The sequence below is a fragment of the Myotis myotis genome, unplaced genomic scaffold (genome assembly GCF_014108235.1).
Source record: "Myotis myotis isolate mMyoMyo1 unplaced genomic scaffold, mMyoMyo1.p scaffold_m19_p_1, whole genome shotgun sequence".
In the NCBI taxonomy this organism is placed as follows: Eukaryota; Metazoa; Chordata; class Mammalia; order Chiroptera; family Vespertilionidae; genus Myotis; species Myotis myotis.
This window is the reverse complement of record NW_023416313.1, coordinates 2,700,359-2,721,213: the sequence shown is the minus strand read 5'-3', so window position 1 is coordinate 2,721,213 and position 20,855 is coordinate 2,700,359. Positions and strand designations below refer to the sequence as shown.

The 20,855-nt window shown below is 45.7% G+C and overlaps 1 protein-coding gene across 6 annotated transcripts in view; it reads left to right on the top strand.

Moving 5' to 3' along the window:
* Positions 1–20,855, top strand: part of LOC118666255 (TBC1 domain family member 14) — a 168,432-nt gene that overhangs the window by 12,989 nt on the left and 134,588 nt on the right. For all 6 annotated transcript variants that reach the window (XR_004970921.1, XM_036328307.1, XM_036328289.1 and 3 more), the window contains exon 2: positions 16,477–16,962. Coding sequence is in view for 5 of the 6 variants with exons in the window: in XM_036328307.1 (XP_036184200.1) it covers positions 16,735–16,962 (228 nt within the window). In the remaining variant the exon portion in view is untranslated. The remainder of the gene's footprint in view (positions 1–16,476; positions 16,963–20,855) is intronic.

Here is a 20,855-nt window from a genome sequence, read left to right as displayed (position 1 = left end):
TTCATATTCACTTGAGCAGAATACTTATCTTAACCCCCCAATCAAATATTTCTCATGATAGAAAACTTGACCAGAATCTATAAGAAAGGACGGATCAGTTTTGTTTAACATAAGTCATTTGAAAGTTGGTTTTTATGTTTAATGTTTAGTTAGTTAACTACTTTTCTTCATCTTTGCTTATATGTTTTTCTGAGCCATGCAGTGTATATTTCTACCTTTTTTCTTCCTTTACATTTACCTTTATAGTGTAATAACATTTATGAGTTGAATATCAGTGAACTTTTAGAGTTTTGACATGTATGGGGCTCTGCAGGTTGTCATTTCAATCTAGTTTTTGAGGAGAAGGGCCTTAGTGTAAAAATTCCAACCCCAACTGTGTCACCTCTGCTGAGTGTCATATTTGGCTGAGTATTTGGGGAATTTTGCATTGCTAACCTGTCTTTAAAGTGTTTATAATTAGGGTTTGAAGACTATGTCTGTTTCAGTGATCTAGGGAGAACTCCATAGATAAGTAGTCATATTAACGCTGCCCCACTTTGGCTTGAATTGTGGGGGCTTCTCGCACCTTTCCCAAATTCAGAGGTGCCTGAAGGTACACTTAAATTGATAGCATTCCTAAGTTTTTGGCAACTATGCCTGACACCCAGCAAATGCAGGTGCTTCTCATCAGTTTGCTCTCCCCCAACCCCCAGAGGGCGCTCTCCCCTCTAGCCCCCCCAGCACCACACTGCCTTCCTGTGCTGGAGCCACTGGCAGTGGGTACAGGCCTCTTGAGGGCTCTGCCATTAGCATCCTGTTGTCATCCATCTGTCTTCTGATCCACTAAAAGCAGGATGTGGTTCTGTGAAGTGGCAACAAACCCAGGATCATCTCCGTGGCTGTAGGTGCCTCCCTGATGCTCAGGCTCCTGCCTCGCCCAGTGCGTGTGACGCCCCGTGCGTGTGACGCCCCGTGCGTGTGATGTGCGGTAGGTGAGGGGAGTGGGCCTTGCCGTGCAGTGTGGCAGAGAGTACCCTGAGGGCGTGCCGGCAGAGGTAACCAAGGAGGACTGAGGCCTGCCTAGGGGGAAAGGGAGAATCTGGAAGTTTCTGAGCCCGTGTAAAAGGGACTACTGATTGATTTACTCTCTAGAATAGAACAATTTATGCAGATTATTTAAAGGAAAGGAAAGAATATACTTAATGATCTGATTTCTAAAATATATCTTCAGTTTAGCTTTTCAGCCCCGGGAAGTTGAGGAATAGGACCTGACATGCCTTTATTCACTTTATTAGGTGGGTGCAGGATAGTTAACAGTCAACAATTCACATGGTAACAATAACGGAAGGAATTTGTGGTCTCTGTCCTGGCGCCTAGGGCATTTGGTTGTGCCCTGAGGAGTCTGGAAAAAGGAATCCTATTCACCGCTCATCTATAGGGACTTTGATGCAGACATAAAGAACTGCCATTTTTGTAGCCCTGCTAAAGATTTCTGACATCTAGTAGATCTAGGTCAGCAGTTCTCAACCTGTGGGTCGCGACCCCTTTGGGGGTCGAACGACCCTTTCACAGGGGTCGCCTAAGACCATCGGAAAACACATATATAATTACATATTTTTTTGTGATTAATCACTATGCTTTATTATTATTATTATTTTTTATTTTATTGCTTAAAGTATTACAAAGGGTATTACATATGTGTCCATTTTTTCCCCCCCGCCCTAGACAGTCCCCTAGCCTCTCCTATCCCCCAGTGTCTTATGTCCATTGGTTATGCTTATATGCATGCATACAAGTCCTTTGGTTGATCTCTTTCCCCCCTACCTCCTGCCCCCCACCCCTCCCCGGTCTTCCCGCTGCAGTTTGACAATCTGTTTGAGGCAGCTCTGCCTCTGTATCTATTATTGTTCAAAAGTTTATAATGGTCTCTATTATCCATGAATGAGTGAGATCATGTGGTATTTTTCCTTCATTGACTGGCTTATTTCACTTAGCATAATGCTGTCCAGTTCCATCCATGCTGTTGCAAATGGTAAGAGTTCCTTTTTAGAGCAGCATAGTATTCCATCGTGTAGATGTACCACAGTTTTCTAATCCATTCATCTACTGATGGGCACCTAGGCTGTTTCCAGATCCTAGCTATGGTGAATTGTGCTGCTATGAACATAGAGGTGCATATATCCTTTCTGATTGGTGTTTCTGGTTCTTGGGATATATTCCTAGAAGTGGGATCACAGGGTCAAATAGGAGTTCCATTTTCAGTTTTTTGAGGAATTCCATACTGTCTTCCATAGTGGCTACACCAGTCTGCATTCCCACCAGCAGTGCACAAGTGTTCCTTTTTCTCCACATCCTCTCCAGCACTTGTCGTTTGTTGATTTGTTGATGATAGCCAGTCTGACAGGTGTGAGATGGTACCTCATTGTTGTTTTGATTTGCATCTCTCGGATGATTAGTGACTTTGAGCATGTTTTCATATGTCTCTTGGCTTTCTGAATGTCCTCTTTTGAAAGGTGTCTATTTAGGTCCTTTGCCCATTTTTTGATTGGATTGTTTATCTTCCTTTTGTTAAGTTGTATGAGTTCCCTATAAATTTTGGAGATTAGGCCCTTATCAGGTATGACATTGGCAAATATATTTTCCCACACAGTGGGTTTTCTCGTTGTTTTGTTGATGGTTTCTTTTGCTGTGCAGAAGCTTTTTATTTTGATGTAGTCCCATTTGTTCATTTTCTCTTTAGTTTCAAGTGCCCTAGGAGCTGTATCTGAAGAAATTGCTTCGGCATATGTCTGAGATTTTGTTGCCTTTGGATTCTTCTAGAATTTTTATGGTTTCCTGTCATACATTTAAGTCCTTTATCCATTTTGAGTTTATTTTTGTGTATGTTGTAAGTTGGTGGTCTAGTTTCATTTTCTTGCATATATCCGTCCAATTTTCCCAACACCATTTATTAAAGAGACTATCTTGGCTCCATTGTATGTTCTTGCCTCCTTTGTCAAATATTAATTGAGCATATTGGTTCGGGCCGATTTCTGGGCTCTCTATTCCATTGATCTATATGCCTATTCTTGTGCCAGTACCAGGCAGTTTTGAGAACAGTGGCTTTGTAATACATCTTGATATCTGGTATTGAGATCCCACCTACTTTGGTCTTTTTCAGGATTGCTGTAGCTATTCGGGGTCTTTTTTTATTCCAGATGAATTTTTGGAGAGTTCGTTCTAGATCTATGAAGTATGCCGTTGGTATTTTAATGGGAAGTGCGTTGAATTTATAGATTGCTTTGGGTAGTATGGACATTTTAATGATGTTGATTCTACCAATCCATGAACACGGTATGTTCTTCCATCTGTTTATGTCTTCCTCTATCTCTTTTTTCAACGTCCTGTAGTTTTCTGAGTAGAGGTCTTTTACCTCTTTAGTTAAGTTTATTCCTAGGTAGCAAAATTTTTTTGGTGCGATGGTAAACGGGGTTGTTTTTATAATCTCTCTTTCTGAAAGTTCACTATTGGTGTATAGAAATGCCTCAGATTTCTTGGGGTTAATTTTGTATCCTGCTACATTGCCAAATTCATGTATTAAGTCTAGTAGCTTTTTGATGGAGTCTCTAAGGTTTTGTATGTATAATATCATGTCGTCTGCAAATAAGGACAGTTTTACTTCCTCTTTTCCAATTTGGATGCCTTTTATTTCTTCTTCTTGCCTAATTGCAATGGCTAACATTTCCAGTACTATGTTGAACAGGAGTGGTGAGAGGGGGCATCCCTGTCTAGTTCCTGTTCTTAAGGGAAATGGTGTTAGTTTTTGTCCATTGAGTATGATGCTGGCTGTGGGCCTGTCATATATGGCTTTAATTATGTTGAGGTATGATCCTTCTACTCCCGCCTTACTGAGAGTTTTTATCCAAAATGGGTGTTGAATTTTGTCAAATGCTTTTTCTGCATCAATTGATATGACCATGTGGTTTTTTTCTTTCAATTTGTTTATGTGATGTATCACATTTATTGATTTGCGGATATTGTACCATCCTTGCATCCCTGGGATAAATCCTACTTGGTCATGGTGTATGATTTTCTGATGTACTGCTGGATCCGATTTGCTAAGATTTTGTTGAGGATTTTGGCATCTATGTTCATGAGGGATATCGGCCTGTAATTCTCTTTCATAGTGTTGTCTTTACCTGGTTTTGGTATTAGGGTGATGCTGGCTTCATAGAATGAGCTTGGAAGTGTTCCTTCCTCTTGAATTTTTTGTAGTAGTCTGAGGAGGATAGGTTTTAGTTCTTCCTTGAATGTTTGGTAAAACTCCCCTGTGAAGCCGTCTGGTCCTGGGCTTTTGTTTGATGGAAGCTTTTTGATGACTGCTTCAATGTCTTCCATAGTTATTGGCCTGTTGAGATTTTTAGATTCTTCCTGATTGAGTTTTGGAATGTTGTATTTTTCTAGGAATTTGTCCATTTCCTCCAGGTTGTCTAGTTTGTTGGAGTAGAGCTGTCCATAGTATTTTTTAACAATCATTTGTATTTCTGTGGGGTCTGTTGTTATTTCGCCTCTATCGTTTCTGATTTTGTTTATTTGGGTCCTCTCTCTTTGCTTCTTGGTGAGTCTGGCTAGAGGTTTGTCAATCTTGTTTATCCTTTCAAAGAACCAGCTCTTGGTTTCATTGATTTTCTGTATTGTTTTTTTGGTCTCTGTCATTTATTTCTGCTCTAATCTTTATTATCTCCTTCCTTCTGCTCACTCTGGGGTTTTCTTGTTGCTCTCTTTCTAATTCTTTGAGTTGTGGAGTTAGATGATTTACTACCATTTTTTCTTGTTTTTTGAGATAGGCCTGTAGAGCTATAAAATTCCCTCTCAGGACTGCTTTCATTGTGTCCCATAAGTTTTGGATTGTTGTGTTTTCAATGTCATTAGTTTCCAGGATGTTTTTAATTTCTTCTTTGATCTCATTGGTAACCCAATCAATATTTAATAGCATGCTATTCAGCTTCCAGGTGTTTGAGTATTTTGGGTTGTTTTTATTGTAGTTTATTTCTAATATTATGCCATCGTAGTCTGCGAAGATGCTTTTTATGATTTCAATCTTCTTGAATTTGGGGATACTTTGCTTGTGACCCAATATATGGTCTATTTTTGAATATGTCTTATGAGCATTTGAGTAGAATGTATATTCCCTGGCTTTGGGGTGAAGTGTTCTGAAGATGTCTATTAAGTCCATCTGATCTAGTGAGTCATTTAGGATTGCTGTATCTTTGCTGATTGTTTGTCTAGAGGGCTTATCCAGTGCTGTCAGTGGTGTATTAAAGTCCCCTACTATGATTGTATTGTTGTCGATCTCTCCCCTGATATCTTCCAGGAGTTTTTTTATGAATTTGGGTGCTCCTGCATTGGGTGCATATATGTTTACCAGGGTTATATCTTCTTGTTGTATTGATCCCTTTAGTATTATGAAGTGGCCTTCCTTATCTCTTGTTATGGCCTTCACTTTGAGGTCTATTTTGTCCGATATAAGTATTGCTACCCCAGCTTTCTTTTCCTTTCCATTTGCCTGAAAGATATTTTTCCATCCTTTCACTTTCAGTCTGTGTGAGTCCCTTCTAATGAAGTGGGTTTCTTGTAGACAGCAGATGTATGGGTCATGTTTTTTTATCCATTCAGCCACTCGATGTCTTTTGGTTGGAGCATTTAGTCCGTTTACGTTTAAAGTTATTGTTGAAAGGTACTTGTTTGTAGCCATTTCTTTTTTTGTGTGGCTGTTTTCTTTCTGAGCTGTTTATTTCTTCTTTTTATACCAGACCCTTTAGCATTCCTTGCATTGCTGGCTTGGTAGTGATAAACTCCCTTAGCCTTTTTTTGTCTGTGAAGCTTCTTATTTCCCCTTCTAGTTTGAATGATAGCCTTGCTGGATAGAGTATTCTTGGATTCCGTCCTTTGCTTTGCATCACTTTGTAAATTTCCGTCCATTCTTTTCTGGCCTGATGTGTTTCTGTTGAGAAATCATTTGATAATCTAATGGGAGATCCCTTGTATGTAACTTTCCGTCTCTCTCTTGCAGCCTGTAAGATTCTCTCTTTGTCCTGAACATTTGCCATGGTAATTATGATGTGTCTTGGTGTGGGGCTTTTTGGGTTCACCTTGTTTGGGACTCTCTGGGCTTGTGTGACTTTTTTCTTCCCCACCTCAGGGAAGTTTTCTGATATTATTTCTTCGAATAGGTTTTCTAATCCTTGTTCATCTTTCTGTTGTTCTGGTACCCCTATTATTCATATGTTGTTTCGTTTCATGTTGTCCCAAAGCTCCCTTAGGCTCTCCTCCTGTCTTTTAATTTTTTTCTCCAATTGCAGTACATTTTGGGTGTGTTTTGCTTCCTTGTCTTCTAATTCACTAATTCGGTCCTCCGCTTCTCCTAGTCTACTGTTGATACTTTCAATGGTGTTTTTCATTGCAGCTATATCACTCTTCATTTCTTCTTGGGTCTTAAGTTGTTGATTTTTTCATCTGTTTCTTCTAGCTTCTTCCATATGTTATTGATTTTTTCATCTGTTTCTTCTTGCTTCTTGCAGAGGTTGTCGATTTTTTCCTCCATCCGGTTTATGCACTCTAGGACCCTTATTCTGAATTCTTTTTCTGTCATGTTGCATGCCTCTGTATTACTTAGCTGCTTTTCTGGAGAGTCCTCCTTCTCTTTCCTTTGGGGGTTTCTTTGTCTACCCATGTTTGATCTCACTGACATATCTAGACGTTGAGTCGTTCAGTGGCTGCTCCCTGGGTGGCAGTGACTCCTTGGTATGTGGTTGCGGTAGCAGCTGCTCTTCAGTTGGCAGCAGCTCCTCTGGTGGGTGCTGTTCACAGCTGTGGTGGCTCTTCTGGCTGGTGGGTGGAGGTTTCACGTACAGCTGCTGTTCCTCAGCAGAGGGTGTGGTGCTCAGGAGGCTGCTGTTGCTTGGATCTGCTGCGTTCATTTAAAGGCACAAGATACAACACAACAAGGCACCACGTACCAGGCACTAAACACAAATATATTCACAATATTAATAACCCCAAATAAAGGTGACTGCCCGAATTAAGAGAATTAGGGGATAAGGAAGAAGGAAGATAAAAGAGAAAAAAGAAAAGAAAAGTAGGGACCAAAAAAAGGAGTGCAAAAATGAAATTGGGAAAAAGGAGGGGGGAAAATAAAAGCGAGAAAAGAAAAGAAAAAAAAGAGCGAAAAGAGAGAATGAAGTGGAAGAGGGGAAGAGACTTTTTATATGAGGAGAATACTCCTATAGAACTGCCACTGATCCCAACAAATTCCAGCAACAGCTCCCTGGAGGTGGATGCAAACTAGAAACAACCAATAATATAACGATGAAAATAGAATGGAGGACACTAATCCCAAAATAAAATAAAGAGAAAATAAAATGGCACTTTAAAAAATGGTAAAATGGTAGCAGTAATAATACTGGTTAAAAATAAGAAGGTAGTGGGAGAGAGAACCAAGATGGCGGCATAGGTTAACGCCGGAGTTTGCTGCTTTGAACAACTACTTCATAAGTGAAACCAAAAAGCGGAAGGGACATCACCCAGAACCACCAGAACGCTGGCTGAGTGGAAGTCCTACAACTAGGAGGAAAGAGAAACGCATACGGACACTCAGAGGAGGCGCAGTGCTGAAGTCAAATTCTGAGGTGCGGAGCGCACGGAGCGGGCTGGCGGCGGAGGGCGCGGTTGGCGTTTTCAATCGGGAGGGAGTCGCAGACTCTGAGCTCCAGATCCGGGCGAGTCTTTAGGGACCCAGACTCAAACGGGAGAAGCGGGACTGTCTGGCTTCGGTCAGAGCGAGTGCAGCTTTCTCTCTGAGCTTTGCAGCGGGTGCTGGGACTCAGAGAGGCAGAGCCCCTGGGGACAGGACTGAGAGCCGCCATAACTGCTCTCTCCGGCCCACCCTGTTGATCCTGTGCGACCCGCCCCGCCCAAGCCCTGCACACAGGCATTTGCCGGATAGCCTCAGGCAAAGGCTAGATTAGCACCTCCCTAGAGGACAGAAGTTCTCTCACTGCTGACACAGCTGATTCTCATAGCCACTTGGCCTGGAGGTCAAACCCTCCCTGGAATTAGCTACAACAATCAAGATTTAACTATAAGACTGCGAACAAAGACCACTAGGGGGTGCACCAAGGAAGCATAACAAAATGCGGAGACAAAGAAACAGGACAAAATTGTCAATGGAAGATATAGAGTTCAGAACCACACTTTTAAGGTCTCTCAAGAACTGTTTAGAAGCCGCCGATAAACTTAATGAGATCTACAAGAAAACAAATGAGACCCTCGATCTTATATTGGGGAACCAACTAGAAATTAAGCATACACGGACTGAAATAACGAATACTATACAGACTCCCGACAGCAGACCAGAGGAGCGCAAGAATCAAGTCAATGATTTGAAATGCGAGGAAGCAAAAAACACCCAACCGGAAAAGCAAAATGAAAAAAGAATCCAAAAATGCGAGGATAGTGTAAGGAGCCTCTGGGACAGCTTCAAGCGTACCAACATCAGAATTATAGGGGTGCCAGAAGATGAGAGAGAGCAAGATATTGCAAACCTATTTGAAGAAATAATGACAGAAAACTTCCCCCACCTGGTGAAAGAAATGGACTTACAGGTCCAAGAAGCGCGGAGAACCCCAAACAAAAGGAATCCAAAGAGGACCACACCAAGACATATCATAATTAAAATGCCAAGAGCAAAAGATAAAGAGAGACTCTTAAAAACAGCAAGAGAAAGAAACTCAGTTACCTACAAGGGAATACACATACGACTGTCAGCTGATTTCTCAATAGAAACATTGCAGGCCAGAAGGGAGTGGCAAGAAATATTCAAAGTGATGAATACCAAGAACCTACAACCAAGATTACTTTATCCAGCAAAGCTATCATTCAGAATTGAAGGTCAGATAAAGAGCTTCACAGATAAGGAAAAGCTAAAGGAGTTCATCACCACCAAACCAGGATTATATGAAATGCTGAAAGGTATCCTTTAAGAAGAGGAAGAGGAAGAAAAAGGTAAAGATACAAATTATGAACAACAAATATGCATCTATCAACAAGTGAATCTAAGAATCAAGTGAATAAATAATCTGATGAACAGAATGAACTGTTGATTATAATAGAATCAGGGACATAGAAAGGGAATGGACTGACTATTCCTGGGGGGGAAAGGGGTGTGGGAGATACGGGAAGAGACTGGACAAAAATCGTGCACCTATGGATGAGGACAGTGGGTGGGGAGTGAGGGCGGAGGGTGGGGCGGGAACTGGGAGGAGGGGAGTTATGGGGGGGGAAAAAAAGAGGAACAAATGTAATAATCTGAACAATAAAGATTTAATTAAAAAAAAAAAGAAAAAAGAAAAAAATAAATAAAGACTTTAGTGAGAAAAAAAAATAAGAAGGTAGTAATTAAAAGGGTAAAATCAGGTGATGGAAAAAGAAAAAGAAAAAAGAAAACAAAAAGAAGAAAAAAAAGGAAAAAAAATTGGTTTCTTAGTTAAAAGGTGAAAAAAGAAAAAAAAAATTGCAGTAGTGAAGGTCCTTCGGTTCTTCTATTCTTCAGTCTGGCTCGCCTTTAGTCCTGCCAGGTATTCAGGAGAGTGTTGAGTTTCCCTGCAATACACTGTTCCTCTGTGTTGTAAACCACAGTCCTTATTTTAAAGCAGGCCGTATTTGTTTCCCAGACTGCCTTATTTTGTGTTTAGCAAAGAGTCAGTTTGTGGCTCAGCCTCTGGGTGGCAGTGTTCTGGGGTTGGCCTCTGAGGCTATACGGCATCTCTATCGCACTTAAAAGTGATTTGGAGAGGTCAGCTATCCAGAGCTGGTTCCTTAATAGTTACCCGCTCTGTGTTGTTGCTGGGATTGAAAATCCCTCTATAGACCAGACCCTGTTAACTCCCAGGGACTGATCAGATTATTTTAATCCTTGATCTCGTTCAGGGTGGAATCTGGGTGTGGCTATGCTCCTTGCCTGGGGGCTGGGGGGAGGAGTCTCACTCTCCGGAGAGAATGGCTGCCCCAGTCCTGGGCTCAGGGGTGTCTCAGCACTCAATTCGCTGCCACTTCTCCCGACCCCCCTTCTCTCCTCAGTCTCTCCCCAGATTCCACTCCTCCGCACCCTCTCCCTCTCTTCAGCACAGGTGAGTGTCTATATCCGAAATGTCCCATGAACAGGATTCAGTGAGAACAAACAAACGCAGGCCGCGGAGACGGGGAAGGCTTGGTTCCTGTAAGCTCTTCTCTTACCGGGACTGCATGGTCTGGTCAGCTCTTCAGGCTGCCCCCTTTAGGCTCAGTCCTCTGTGATCACAGAATCCAGCTCTCAAATCCCCCGGCAGCGCCAGGAATCCCACGGATCTCCTTTCCCCAGTCAGGGGCTGTGCCTGTCCCAAGGGACGCGGCTGTCTGCCACGCGGTCTCCCTCCGACCCTCTGGGCTCAGAGGTCTGGCAAACTTTCCTGCCCAAATGCCTGGTGTTTTTTTTTGTTTGTTTTTTTACCTTTCCAGGGGAGTTCTGCCCTTCCCGGCTGCAAACCGTCTCACCAGCTGAGCAATTTCGCCAATTCGGGGTGGGTGTTACTAGTTTCAGCTGCTCACTCCATTTGCTCCGGGACACGACCTGGGACGTGTCTGCCTATATCGCCGCCATCTTCTCTCCTAATCACTATGCTTTAATTATGTTCAATTTGTAACAATGAAAATACATCCTGCATATCAGATATTTACATTACGATTCATAACAGTAGCAAAATTACAGTTATGAAGTAGCAATGAAAATAATTTTATGGTTGGGGGTCACCACAACATGAGGAGCTGTATTAAAGGGTTGCGGCATTAGGAAGGTTGAGAGCCACTGATCTAGATGAACTGAGCACCTCAGTTATTGTGATGTGATAACCTGCAAAGAAAGTTTAATCTGTGAAAAGCAGTCCAGATTTTTAAACCACAAATAGTAACAGATGAGTTTGTCCCAATTATTCCCCAATTAATTAATTATCTGCCCAATTAATTAATTATCTGCAGGTGACCAGGAGTCAGCAATAATGGCCTATCCCCTGGTACTTAAGCCGAACTGGAACACATGAACACACAGACAGAATTAGTATGCAATCACATAGGGTTTATTTACCTATTCCTAGTGGGTCCTAGGCTCCGGCAAAGGCCACCTGGCGATGCACACCGAAAAACGGACGACGAAGACAGAGACAGACAGGCGGCCGCAGTTGGTTCAGACTCGCACAGCAGAGCAGTCAGTCAGGGGCTCGTCTCACTGAGCGACGTGGAGTCCTCTTATCAGGCAGGAGATGTCGGCTGGAGAAGGCCCAGTGCTTATATAGCCGGTAGTAAACAACTTGTGTCTTATTGGTGGGGGCCCGACGGTGTGCCTTATGCTAGGAACAGGGCGTTTACACTTTAAGGGCTTAGGGCATTCACATCAAGATAGTGGGGCGTTCACCTTGTTTACAACATTTTGGAAATCACAGAGTATTGGGGTCTCTACACAGCAAACATTTCACACATTAATCATCTCACACATGAGAGGGGTCTCCTTTTGACCGTAACATTATAACAAGTATGAGTCATCAAATAGCTGCCCGTCAAGTAAAAACTGAAACAGCGTTACTTTACATAAGCAGGTGTCTCCTTAGTAGTCAGCCCAGTTAAAAGGAGAGGCCGATCCAAACTGTCCGGGAAACTGTCCAGGTGACAGAGAGAGCTCTTCCCTCTTACACTCAGGAAGAGCGAAATGCTTGGCCTCTCTGACGTGGCCTTGGTCAGCCTGTGTGGGCCCCTGGCCTTCGTGCTGAACGCTCTGCTCGGTCTTGCATGTGGACATGCTCATCCCCAGAGGCTCTGCTCTTGGCTCAGCTCTTCTAGAAACAACCCCTTGTCAGAAAGAGCCTCTCCGAGAAGGTTAAGGAAGCGGGTGTTTATCAGAGATTTGCGCGACCTCGTGACAGGACTCACATCAGCTAGGCAGCAGACCAGGAACTCTCTTCCTCAGACCCTGCTGGTGTCTTCCGTTGTCCATCACCTCTTGTCCCTCCCTTTCCCCTTCCCTTGCTGGAAAGAAGCCTGAACTCTACTTACTTCAAAGGGATTTGAGAAATAGGTCTTCCAGCTTCTCAGTTGGCGCCTTCTCCATCAGTAAACTTTTCTAAGCCTCAGAGCACAGGGCTCAAGACTTTGGGCAGTAACATGCTTAGTACTTAGGATTCTAAGTAGAACCGAGTGCTTTCACCTAGAGTATTATCATTCTGTCTTGGTTCTTTCTTATCTTTTAAACAGAGAGGTCTACTAATACTCTGTGCCTGTAATTTGCTAATTCTGTGAAGACCCACGTCCCGCATGGTTCAGGGTTCGGGCTCTGGAGAAGGGGCTGCGCACAAATGACAGAGACGAGACAAGAAATAATAATTTGGAAATTGGGGGGCCAGGCGGGAGACCAGTGCAAGAGGAAGGACTCCGCCTGTGCTCAGGCATTGCCATCCTTTTATTCAGTTTGGGATCCACCTATAACCCTTAGGCAATTTCAGTAACAGACAGACTATCTTATCAGTAAGGATTTACAAGACTGTCTGATGGGGAAGTTGCTTCAGCTATCATTGTCTCCACTAAACAGTGGGTGCATAGCTCTGACCTTTGCCAGGGCTCAAGGGTCACCAGCCTTCTGGGCTCCTTGTCCACACCTGTCTGCTAGAGAAGACAATAGGCAGCTTCCCACAAATTCCTGTTACTATCAAGTAGTAGTGTTATCTGTAAGAACAATTACACATTTTAATGGCCGCTGGAGAATATACAATAATCAGTTGATTTCTGATAACCTAGTTAGTGAAAATGGAATTTCTTAATGTTTATGCAGTTCTATTTGCATAGAAAGTACTTATGTCCCACACTAGTTTTATTTATGACATTATCTTGAAAAGAAGCCTTGTTCATTTCCTAGGACTTGATACACTTCTAGGTGGGGCTGGGGCTGTAGGTCTGATTGCCATTTCAGATGCCTAGGCTAAACAGGTCTCCATGGTCGGCTTTCAGCACTTGGTCCTATCTTCTTCTTTTTTTAAAAAAAAAATACATTTTATTGATTTTTTACAGAGAGGAAGGAAGAGGGATAGAGAATTAGGAACATCGATGAGAGAGAAACATCAACCAGCTGCCTCCTGCACACCCCCTACTGGGAATGTGCCCGCATCCAAGGTACATGCCCTTGACCGCAATCGAACCTGGGACCTTTCAGTCCACAGGCTGACGCTCTATCCACTGCCAAACCGGCTAGGGCTTGGTCCTATCTTCTGTGATAGTTTCAGTTTAGGTTGTAGAGTCTCTATGATTTTCTTTTCTGGCTATAGATTGGCTCTGAGTCAGGCTACCTTCCAAAGAGAATAAGCAGTACCTTGGTTCCAAATTAATGTGCTGAGATCAGAAAATAACCGGCGAGGATTGCGTGTAACTACCTTGTCCTGTGTGTGCAGCTCTGGTTTGCCTGGCAAATATTATTTAGGATCTTGGTGAGAAGTAGTAGAATCTTAGTATTTCAAGCATTTGCTTTCCAAGTTCTCTTTTCTATGTTCTTCTATTTATATTTTATGTCTTTTACCTTTATGCTTCAAAGGCTTTTCTTTGTGCAAAAATTCTGAGGACACCCAAATTGAAGAGTTATGAAAAGGTAGTACATACCCTTGCATACTGAGCACTTCAGCAAGTTCGTTGGGAAATGTATGGTGAGACAGCGCCATTTAAAATGCCGAATGAAAGGCATGACCTGCAGGAGTACCTTACTAGATCAGAAGGAGGCAGGTTTCAGGGGAAAGAAGTACAAGTTGGTTCCCTAAGGATGAAGACCGAAGCCCACCCACCTAGGGTGGCAAACAGAAGGAAAACCCCAAGGGTCGTCGTGCAGGTCACATGCCCAGTGCCTGGGGCACAGGAGCCTCCAGTACCTGTGTGTGGGGGAAGGAGTTGAGTCGTTGGCGCCGCGCCCCCCCCCCCCCCAGTTATTAGAAATACTGTTTTATTTCCCAGAATTTATTCCCCCCCTTTAGATGAGGAAGGATTTAGTTTGACTTAGTTTTGATCACCTGCCAGGGCCTAAGCCTTCTGCTGACTGGTGCACGGAATATGTCACAGTGCGGCCCTAAAGAACGTGAGCCTCATCGTGAAGGAGCCCACAGGCAGGAGGCAGCTGGAGAATGTGTGGGTGGAGGGCGTGGGAAGCAGAGGGTGATGGGAGAGCCGCGTGGCCTCGGCTGTCAGAGAAGCTCCCTAGAGGAGGGGGGCAGGCGGCGACTCCGCTGCCATTGGGTCTGAATGTGTTAGCAGTTTTCATGCCTTCGAAACCTTTCTGGACATATTACTCCAGCCTTTGTGTGGATCAGTGTTTCTTTCGCAGTGTTGAGTTCACCTGTGCTCGCATGTCCATCGAAGGTGGCCAGGGTGCTGGTTGCGGCAGTGTGACCTGCAGAGGTGTTTCCGGTCACGGAAGCAGTCCTTAGAGCTCTGACACCTGCCCTGTCCTTCCCGCTTCTTTCCACAGCGGTGGGCATAGGTGAGAGCGTGTGTCCCACCCCCTGAGGAAGGGCGGCCGGGAGACTGGCTTGACTGGGGAGCTGTGAGTGGCTCACTTCCGGGGGAGCTTCAGAGCTCCAGCGCACGCTTTGGACAGATCTTGTTCTCTGGCTCCTGGGCTGGCAGGGTTCAAAGTTGGGGCCGTGCTGCCATCTTGTCTCCCGGGGTGATTGCACTGAGTGGCCACACTGAGCATCCTGCCAACCCAGGACGATGTAGCATGAGCAGGATAAAGGCCTTTGCGTTAAGCAAGCTACTGCGATTTGGGGTGGTTTGTTTCTGCAGCATAACCTACCCTGTTTTGACTAAATAACTTTTCCGTATTTTGTCCTCTGGCCCTCGTCCTGGTTATTCTGAATTTTCTTCTACTTTGCAGTAAGCTTCAGCTGTGCTTGCTGTTCTGCACAGTCTGACTTCGTCATAGACCCTTCCGTGATTACACTCTGTGATGAAACTTGACCTGTTGAAATTTGAGGCCTGTCAGACATAAGGGTAGATGTTTCCCAATTCCCCAAACAGTTCCTTTGGGCACATGGTTAGCTCAGCGTAGCGGTGGCGAGCATCCCAGCTCTGGGAGTAAAGGGAGCGTGTGGAGCAGCCACAGGCACAGGAGGGGCGGGAACTCTGCTGAAAAGGCTAAGGACTCTGCTCAGCCCGCTAGGCAATTGCTGGAGAGGCAGAGCCCGCATTGGCGAGTGCGGGAATGGGCGGCGTCGGAGCCGGGGGTGACGAGGCAGCGCAGCAGGGCCTTGCGCCACGCTGGAGCCCGGCTGCTGAGCACTTGAACTGTGGCGAGTGTGCCCAAGGAGCTGGCTTTTCACTTAATCACTAGCACCACGTGACTTGTGGCTGCCATGTTAGTGCCATGAGAACAGCGTTGGGAAGACCTAATGTTAGGTGAAAAAAGCAGAATGTAAAATATTATTATTCTACATGTTAAAATAATAAAATTTAAGTTCTATACAAAGGAAAAAACAATAATACCCACACCAAAATACTAACAGTGTTAGGGTGGGGAAATTACGTGTATCCTTTTTAAAATATGTATATTTTTATTGATTTCAGAGAGGGAGAGAGAGATGGAAACATCAGTGATGAGAGAATCACTGGGATCGAGCCTGCAATCCAGGCATGTGCCCTGATCAGGAATTGAACTGTGACCTGCCGATTCCTGGGTTGATGCTCAGCCACTGAGCCAAGCCAGCGGGGCAGGTGCCTGATCCTGTGGATTTTAACCCACATTTTATATTTGGGCCGGAGAGCCTGAGGTATAATGTTTGCTATCTGGTTCTCTTTGATTAGTTGTGATGTCATACAAGTAAATTGAGAAAACCTCCCACAAATAATCTGTATGTGCCATGTCAGAGAGAGATTATGCTTTATAAAAATGATGCTGGCCAGGCTCACTAGTTTTTATGAAATAAGTGACAAGCAAATCCAAATTCTTTAGCCATACAAAATAATGGGTTATTTGTGGTAAAATTTAAATTTAAAGGACTAATTCTTTTTATCAGTATTTCAGTGACGTTACTATTCAGCTGCTCGGTTCTTGTTATACTTAAAAATGACTAGTGATTTGTTACCAGGTGAATTCTTTCAGCATTGCGTATGAACAGAATTTGACTAGTTCTTGAAATAGCAAAATAAGAATGAGTCTAATGGAGCACAAGCACAAGAATATAAATTTGAGTTTTCCTTTCTTTTAAAAGATATTAAAAATTTTAAAGTTTATAATGTCGTTTAGCTTAAATGTCAAAGGTTATAGTAACAAAAAAATCAGTGTTCTAAGATACCGAAAGTATTTCAATAAAGAGGAACAGTTTATTTGGATATTTTCAAAAGATCAGTAACTTCATTTCTATCTCTATATAACGCCTACCTTTCTCTCTCTCGTTCTTGTAGGTTCTGCCGCAGACTCACATTCGGCCTCCATGGGGAATTAGGAGAGCAGCCCACCTGCTTGTGTGCTGCCGGGATGCTGCCGCCCTGGCTCTGCCTGCAGAGGGGAGTTCTGGGCTAGACGCTGATGCCAGCAAGACCCATGCTCACCCTCCAGGCCCCGCCTCTCTCCCCGCTCCCGGAGTGAAACCCCTCCTACACCAACAGCACGTCAGCCACGGAAAATGCTTTGCATCCTAAGGAAGCCTGCCACCTGAATTCATGCGCCCTGTCTGTGCAGTTGTGGATGGTGTACCACCTGAAAGCTCCTCTGGCTCTGACCCAGGCCCCGTATCTGTCTCTGAAATGTCTCTGCTGCATGCTCTGGGTCCAGTGCAGACCTGGCTGGGACAGGAGCTGGAGAAATGTGGCATCGATGCCATGATCTACACGCGGTATGTCCTCAGTCTCCTGCTGCATGACAGCTATGACTACGACCTGCAGGAACAGGTACGTGCCCCTGTGAGTGTCGTATGGAAATCCATGGCGGTTTGCACCCTGGTATTTCTCTTCAAAGGGCGCTCGCATACTCTGGAGCGGGTGTGACTGGCGTGGCCCTGGACTTCAGCCTGGAGCCTAGTCCAACGACTTGCGGCCTCTGAGGGCCTGCTCCAGTGTGGCTGCAGCTCGTCCGGACATGTCAGTCACTGCCTCCGTCATCTGCCTTGCTCTCCACAGTGTGGGCCGCGCTTTACCTGCAAGAATGGTGTGCGGCTGCTTATCCATCCAGGTGTGGTCCCAGGTCAGTGGACCTCGTTTGCTAAAGCACATGACTTTGCCATAGTCCCTGTGTTTCACCTGGCGAATTGGCCGTTACCACATATTGTTTGACTTAAGTGCTGAGCTTAAAGTGAGGAAGCAACCAAATCCAGGTTCTTGAGAAAAAACTCATCAGTCTCAGTTTCCCGGGGGAGCTCCTGAGAGGGCGGTCGGCCTAGAGGGAGTTGGAATCACCACCAGCAGGCACGGGCTCTGGGTAACTTCTACGTACACATGTCACACAAAACACAGTGGTTGGTGGGCAGTTTCTGTTGTTTTAAACCATGTTATTAACACAGAAGAGCCTCAGTCCCTCAGACACAGGGTTTCAGTTGCTTGACCTGTGTCCCTGCTGGGCTCCTCACCCTTCCCAGCTGGACACACCACATTTGCCGGTGCCTGCTGCCTTGGCTGGGAAGAATTAGGTCAAACAGTTTCCAGGGGATTGACTTATAACTTAATTAGAGGCCCGGAGCACAAATTCCTGCATAGGTAGGGTCCAGCTGGCCCCACCCCCAATCAGGGAGCGGGGGATGGCTGGCCAGGGGGAGGGGCCGTGCATGGTTGGCAGGTTGAACTCCTGTCAAACTTCTGGCCAAGGGGACAATTTGCATATTACCCTTTTATTATAGGATAATGAGAAATGTGTTATTTTGGTCAAAATTTTATATAAGGATACCAAGGTTCTATAATTTTCCATTATCTTTCCAGTAAATGTAAAATATACTTCAAAGTAAAATGTTAAATCTATAAACATGGAAAAATTTTTATTTCCAGAAATGAGGAGGCTATTTCTCTTAACTCAGAAATCATGTACTCTTGGAATTACCCTATATAATAAAACCCTAATATGCAAATCAACCGAATGGCAGAATGACCGGTCGCTATGGTGTGCACTGACCACCAGGGGGCAGACACTCAACACAGGAGCTGCCCCCTGATGGTCAGTGTGCTCCACAGGGGGAGCGCTGCTCAGCCAGAAGCTGGGCTTATAGCTGGTGAGTGCAGCGGCAGTGGCGGGAGCCTCTCCCACCTCCGTGCAGGCGGGTGGTAAGGCATGAGGGGTCCCAGACTGCAAGAGGGATGTCTGACTGCCGGCTTAGGCCCAATACCCAGGGGGATCGGGCCTAAGCCAGCAGGTGGACATCCCCCAAGAGGTCCCAGATTGCAAAAGGGTGCAGGCCAGGCTGAGGGACACCCCTTCCCCCTCTCCCAGTGAATGAATTTTATGCACCGGGCCTCTAGTATATTAATATCAGTCTAAAATCCTATCTAATAAAATAGAAACATGGTAATTAGCATACGACCGCTACCCTTCCCATTGGCTAATCAGTGAGATATGCAAATTAACTGCCAGCCAAGATGGCGGCCGGCAGCCAGGCAGCTTAAAGCGAACATGAGGCTTGCTTGCTCCAGTGACGGAGGACTCCTACGTTCCCCGCCTGCCGCTGCTGGCCTCTGAGCTTGCAGTTTGAAACATTGTAACAAATATAGAAGCTAAACAAAACCCCAGAAACCCGCTTTCAGCCAGCCGGCCGGGATCTCAGAGCTGGAGTTGATACAGTGTCTCGATTATAGAACGCAAACAAACCAGATACCTGCTTTCAGCAGCAGAGGCCTCAGAGCTGGAGCCAGAGCTAAAGCTGGCCCAGAATTAAAGAAAAAAAGAAAAAAAGGAGCGGTTGGGAGCTTCAGTCACCCGCCAGCCTGAAAACAGCCCTCATCCCCTCACCCAGACTGGCCAGGCACCCCAGTGGGGACCCCCACCCTGAAGGGTGTGTGACCAGCAGCAAACAGCCATCATCCCCTTATCCAGGCTGGCCAGGCACCCCAGTGGGGACCCCCACCCTGATCCAGGACACCCTTCAGGGCAAACCAGCCAGCCCCCACCCATGCACCAGGCCTCTGTCCTATATAGTAAAAGGGTAATATGCCTCCCAGCACCGGGATCAGCGGAGCCGCGAGGCCTCCCGGCACAGGGATCAGCATGACAGGGGGCAGCGCCCAAACCCCCTGATCACCCTGTGGCTCTGTGTGTGTGACAGGGGGCGGGGCCACAACTTCCCTATCCGCCCTGCTCTGTTCGTGACAGGGGAAGGCGCCCCAACCCCCTGATTGGCCCTGCTCTGTGCGTGACAGGGTGTGGCGCTGCAACCTCCCCATCCACCCTACCTTGAGTGTGACAGGGGGCGGTGCCTCAACCCCCAAATCGGCCCTACCCTGAGCGTGACTGAGGGTGGCATCGCAACCTCCCAATCCACTCTGCTCTGTGCATGACAGGGGGCGGCGCCCCAACTCCCCAATCGGCCCTGCTCTGAGCCCGACCAGGGGCTGCACCTAGGGATTGGGCCTGCCCTCTGCCACCCGGGAGCAGGCCTAAGCCAGCAGGGCGTTATCTCCCGAGGGGTCCCAGACTGCGAGAGGGCACAGGCCGGGCTGAGGGGACCCCCCCTTCCCCCCCACCCCGAGTGCACAAATTTTTGTGCACCGGGCCTCTAGTATTTAATAAATAGCCAATAAATTTGTTAGCACAAAGTATTTATGTACTAGGTGCTATAGGACATCAAAAAGGGCATAAAACATGGGCCTACTTTTAAGATTATAATTGAACACATCTCTGATGAGATGTGTCTGTGAGTCCTCCAGTTTTCTTAGTGGGGGCTTGACATCAGAGGTCAGCGCTGCTCTCGGTGCCTGGCTGTGTTTGCTCCTCCCTCCAGGGTTCTGGTTCATCTTTAAGAAATAGGACATTCTGGAGTTACAAGGGGAACCCACAGGGAAGTAAAAGACCCCTAAACACCTCTTCAACTTAGCCCAGGGCCAGAGTGCCAGGTCCCATGCTGATGGGGAAGGTCAAATGCAAGTGATCCTTGTTTTAATTAGAGATGACCTAAGAGGCAGTCAACACCTCCATTACTTTGCCATGACTGAAGGGGATGATGTGCTCATTGTTTCTCCAAAAAGAGAGGTCGAGGAGCCAAGGGAAATCTCTAGCAGGAGGATGAGAAGGGAAGGGCCTTAGCTCACCTGTGATTCAGACCCAGCTACCAATCATGTTCACCAACTATTGTGGACAAGGAAGGGTGCCACCTTTCCTGGTCTCGGTCAGGCTTCGGGGGCCGAGACCCTCAGCTGGCGGTCGATGACTCCACTTTTGTTTGTTTTGTTTTTGTTTTAAAATATGTTTTTATTGATTTTAGAGGAGAGGGATAGAGACAGAGAAACATCAGTTGGCTGCCTCCTGCCTGCCCCCACTGGGGACTGAGCCACAGCCTGGACATGTGCCTCAACTGGGTTCAGGGTTGACGCTCAGGCACTGAGACACACCGGCCACGCAGGTGACTCCACTTTTGGGTGCTCCTTTCATCACATCTTCCGCCACCCACACACCCAGTTCTTGAATTAGTTGAACCTGAACTTGAAAATGGCCGATTTTAAGGCCATTACTTCAACTACTGGCCTCACCTGCCCTGTTAATCTATTGTTTTTCCCATCTTAGTTAAACCCTCAAAGAGCTCCTGAGTTCTGAGAAACAGGCTTTGAACATGACTTTGGTCTCAGCCGCCCAGGATGGTTAGGTAGGA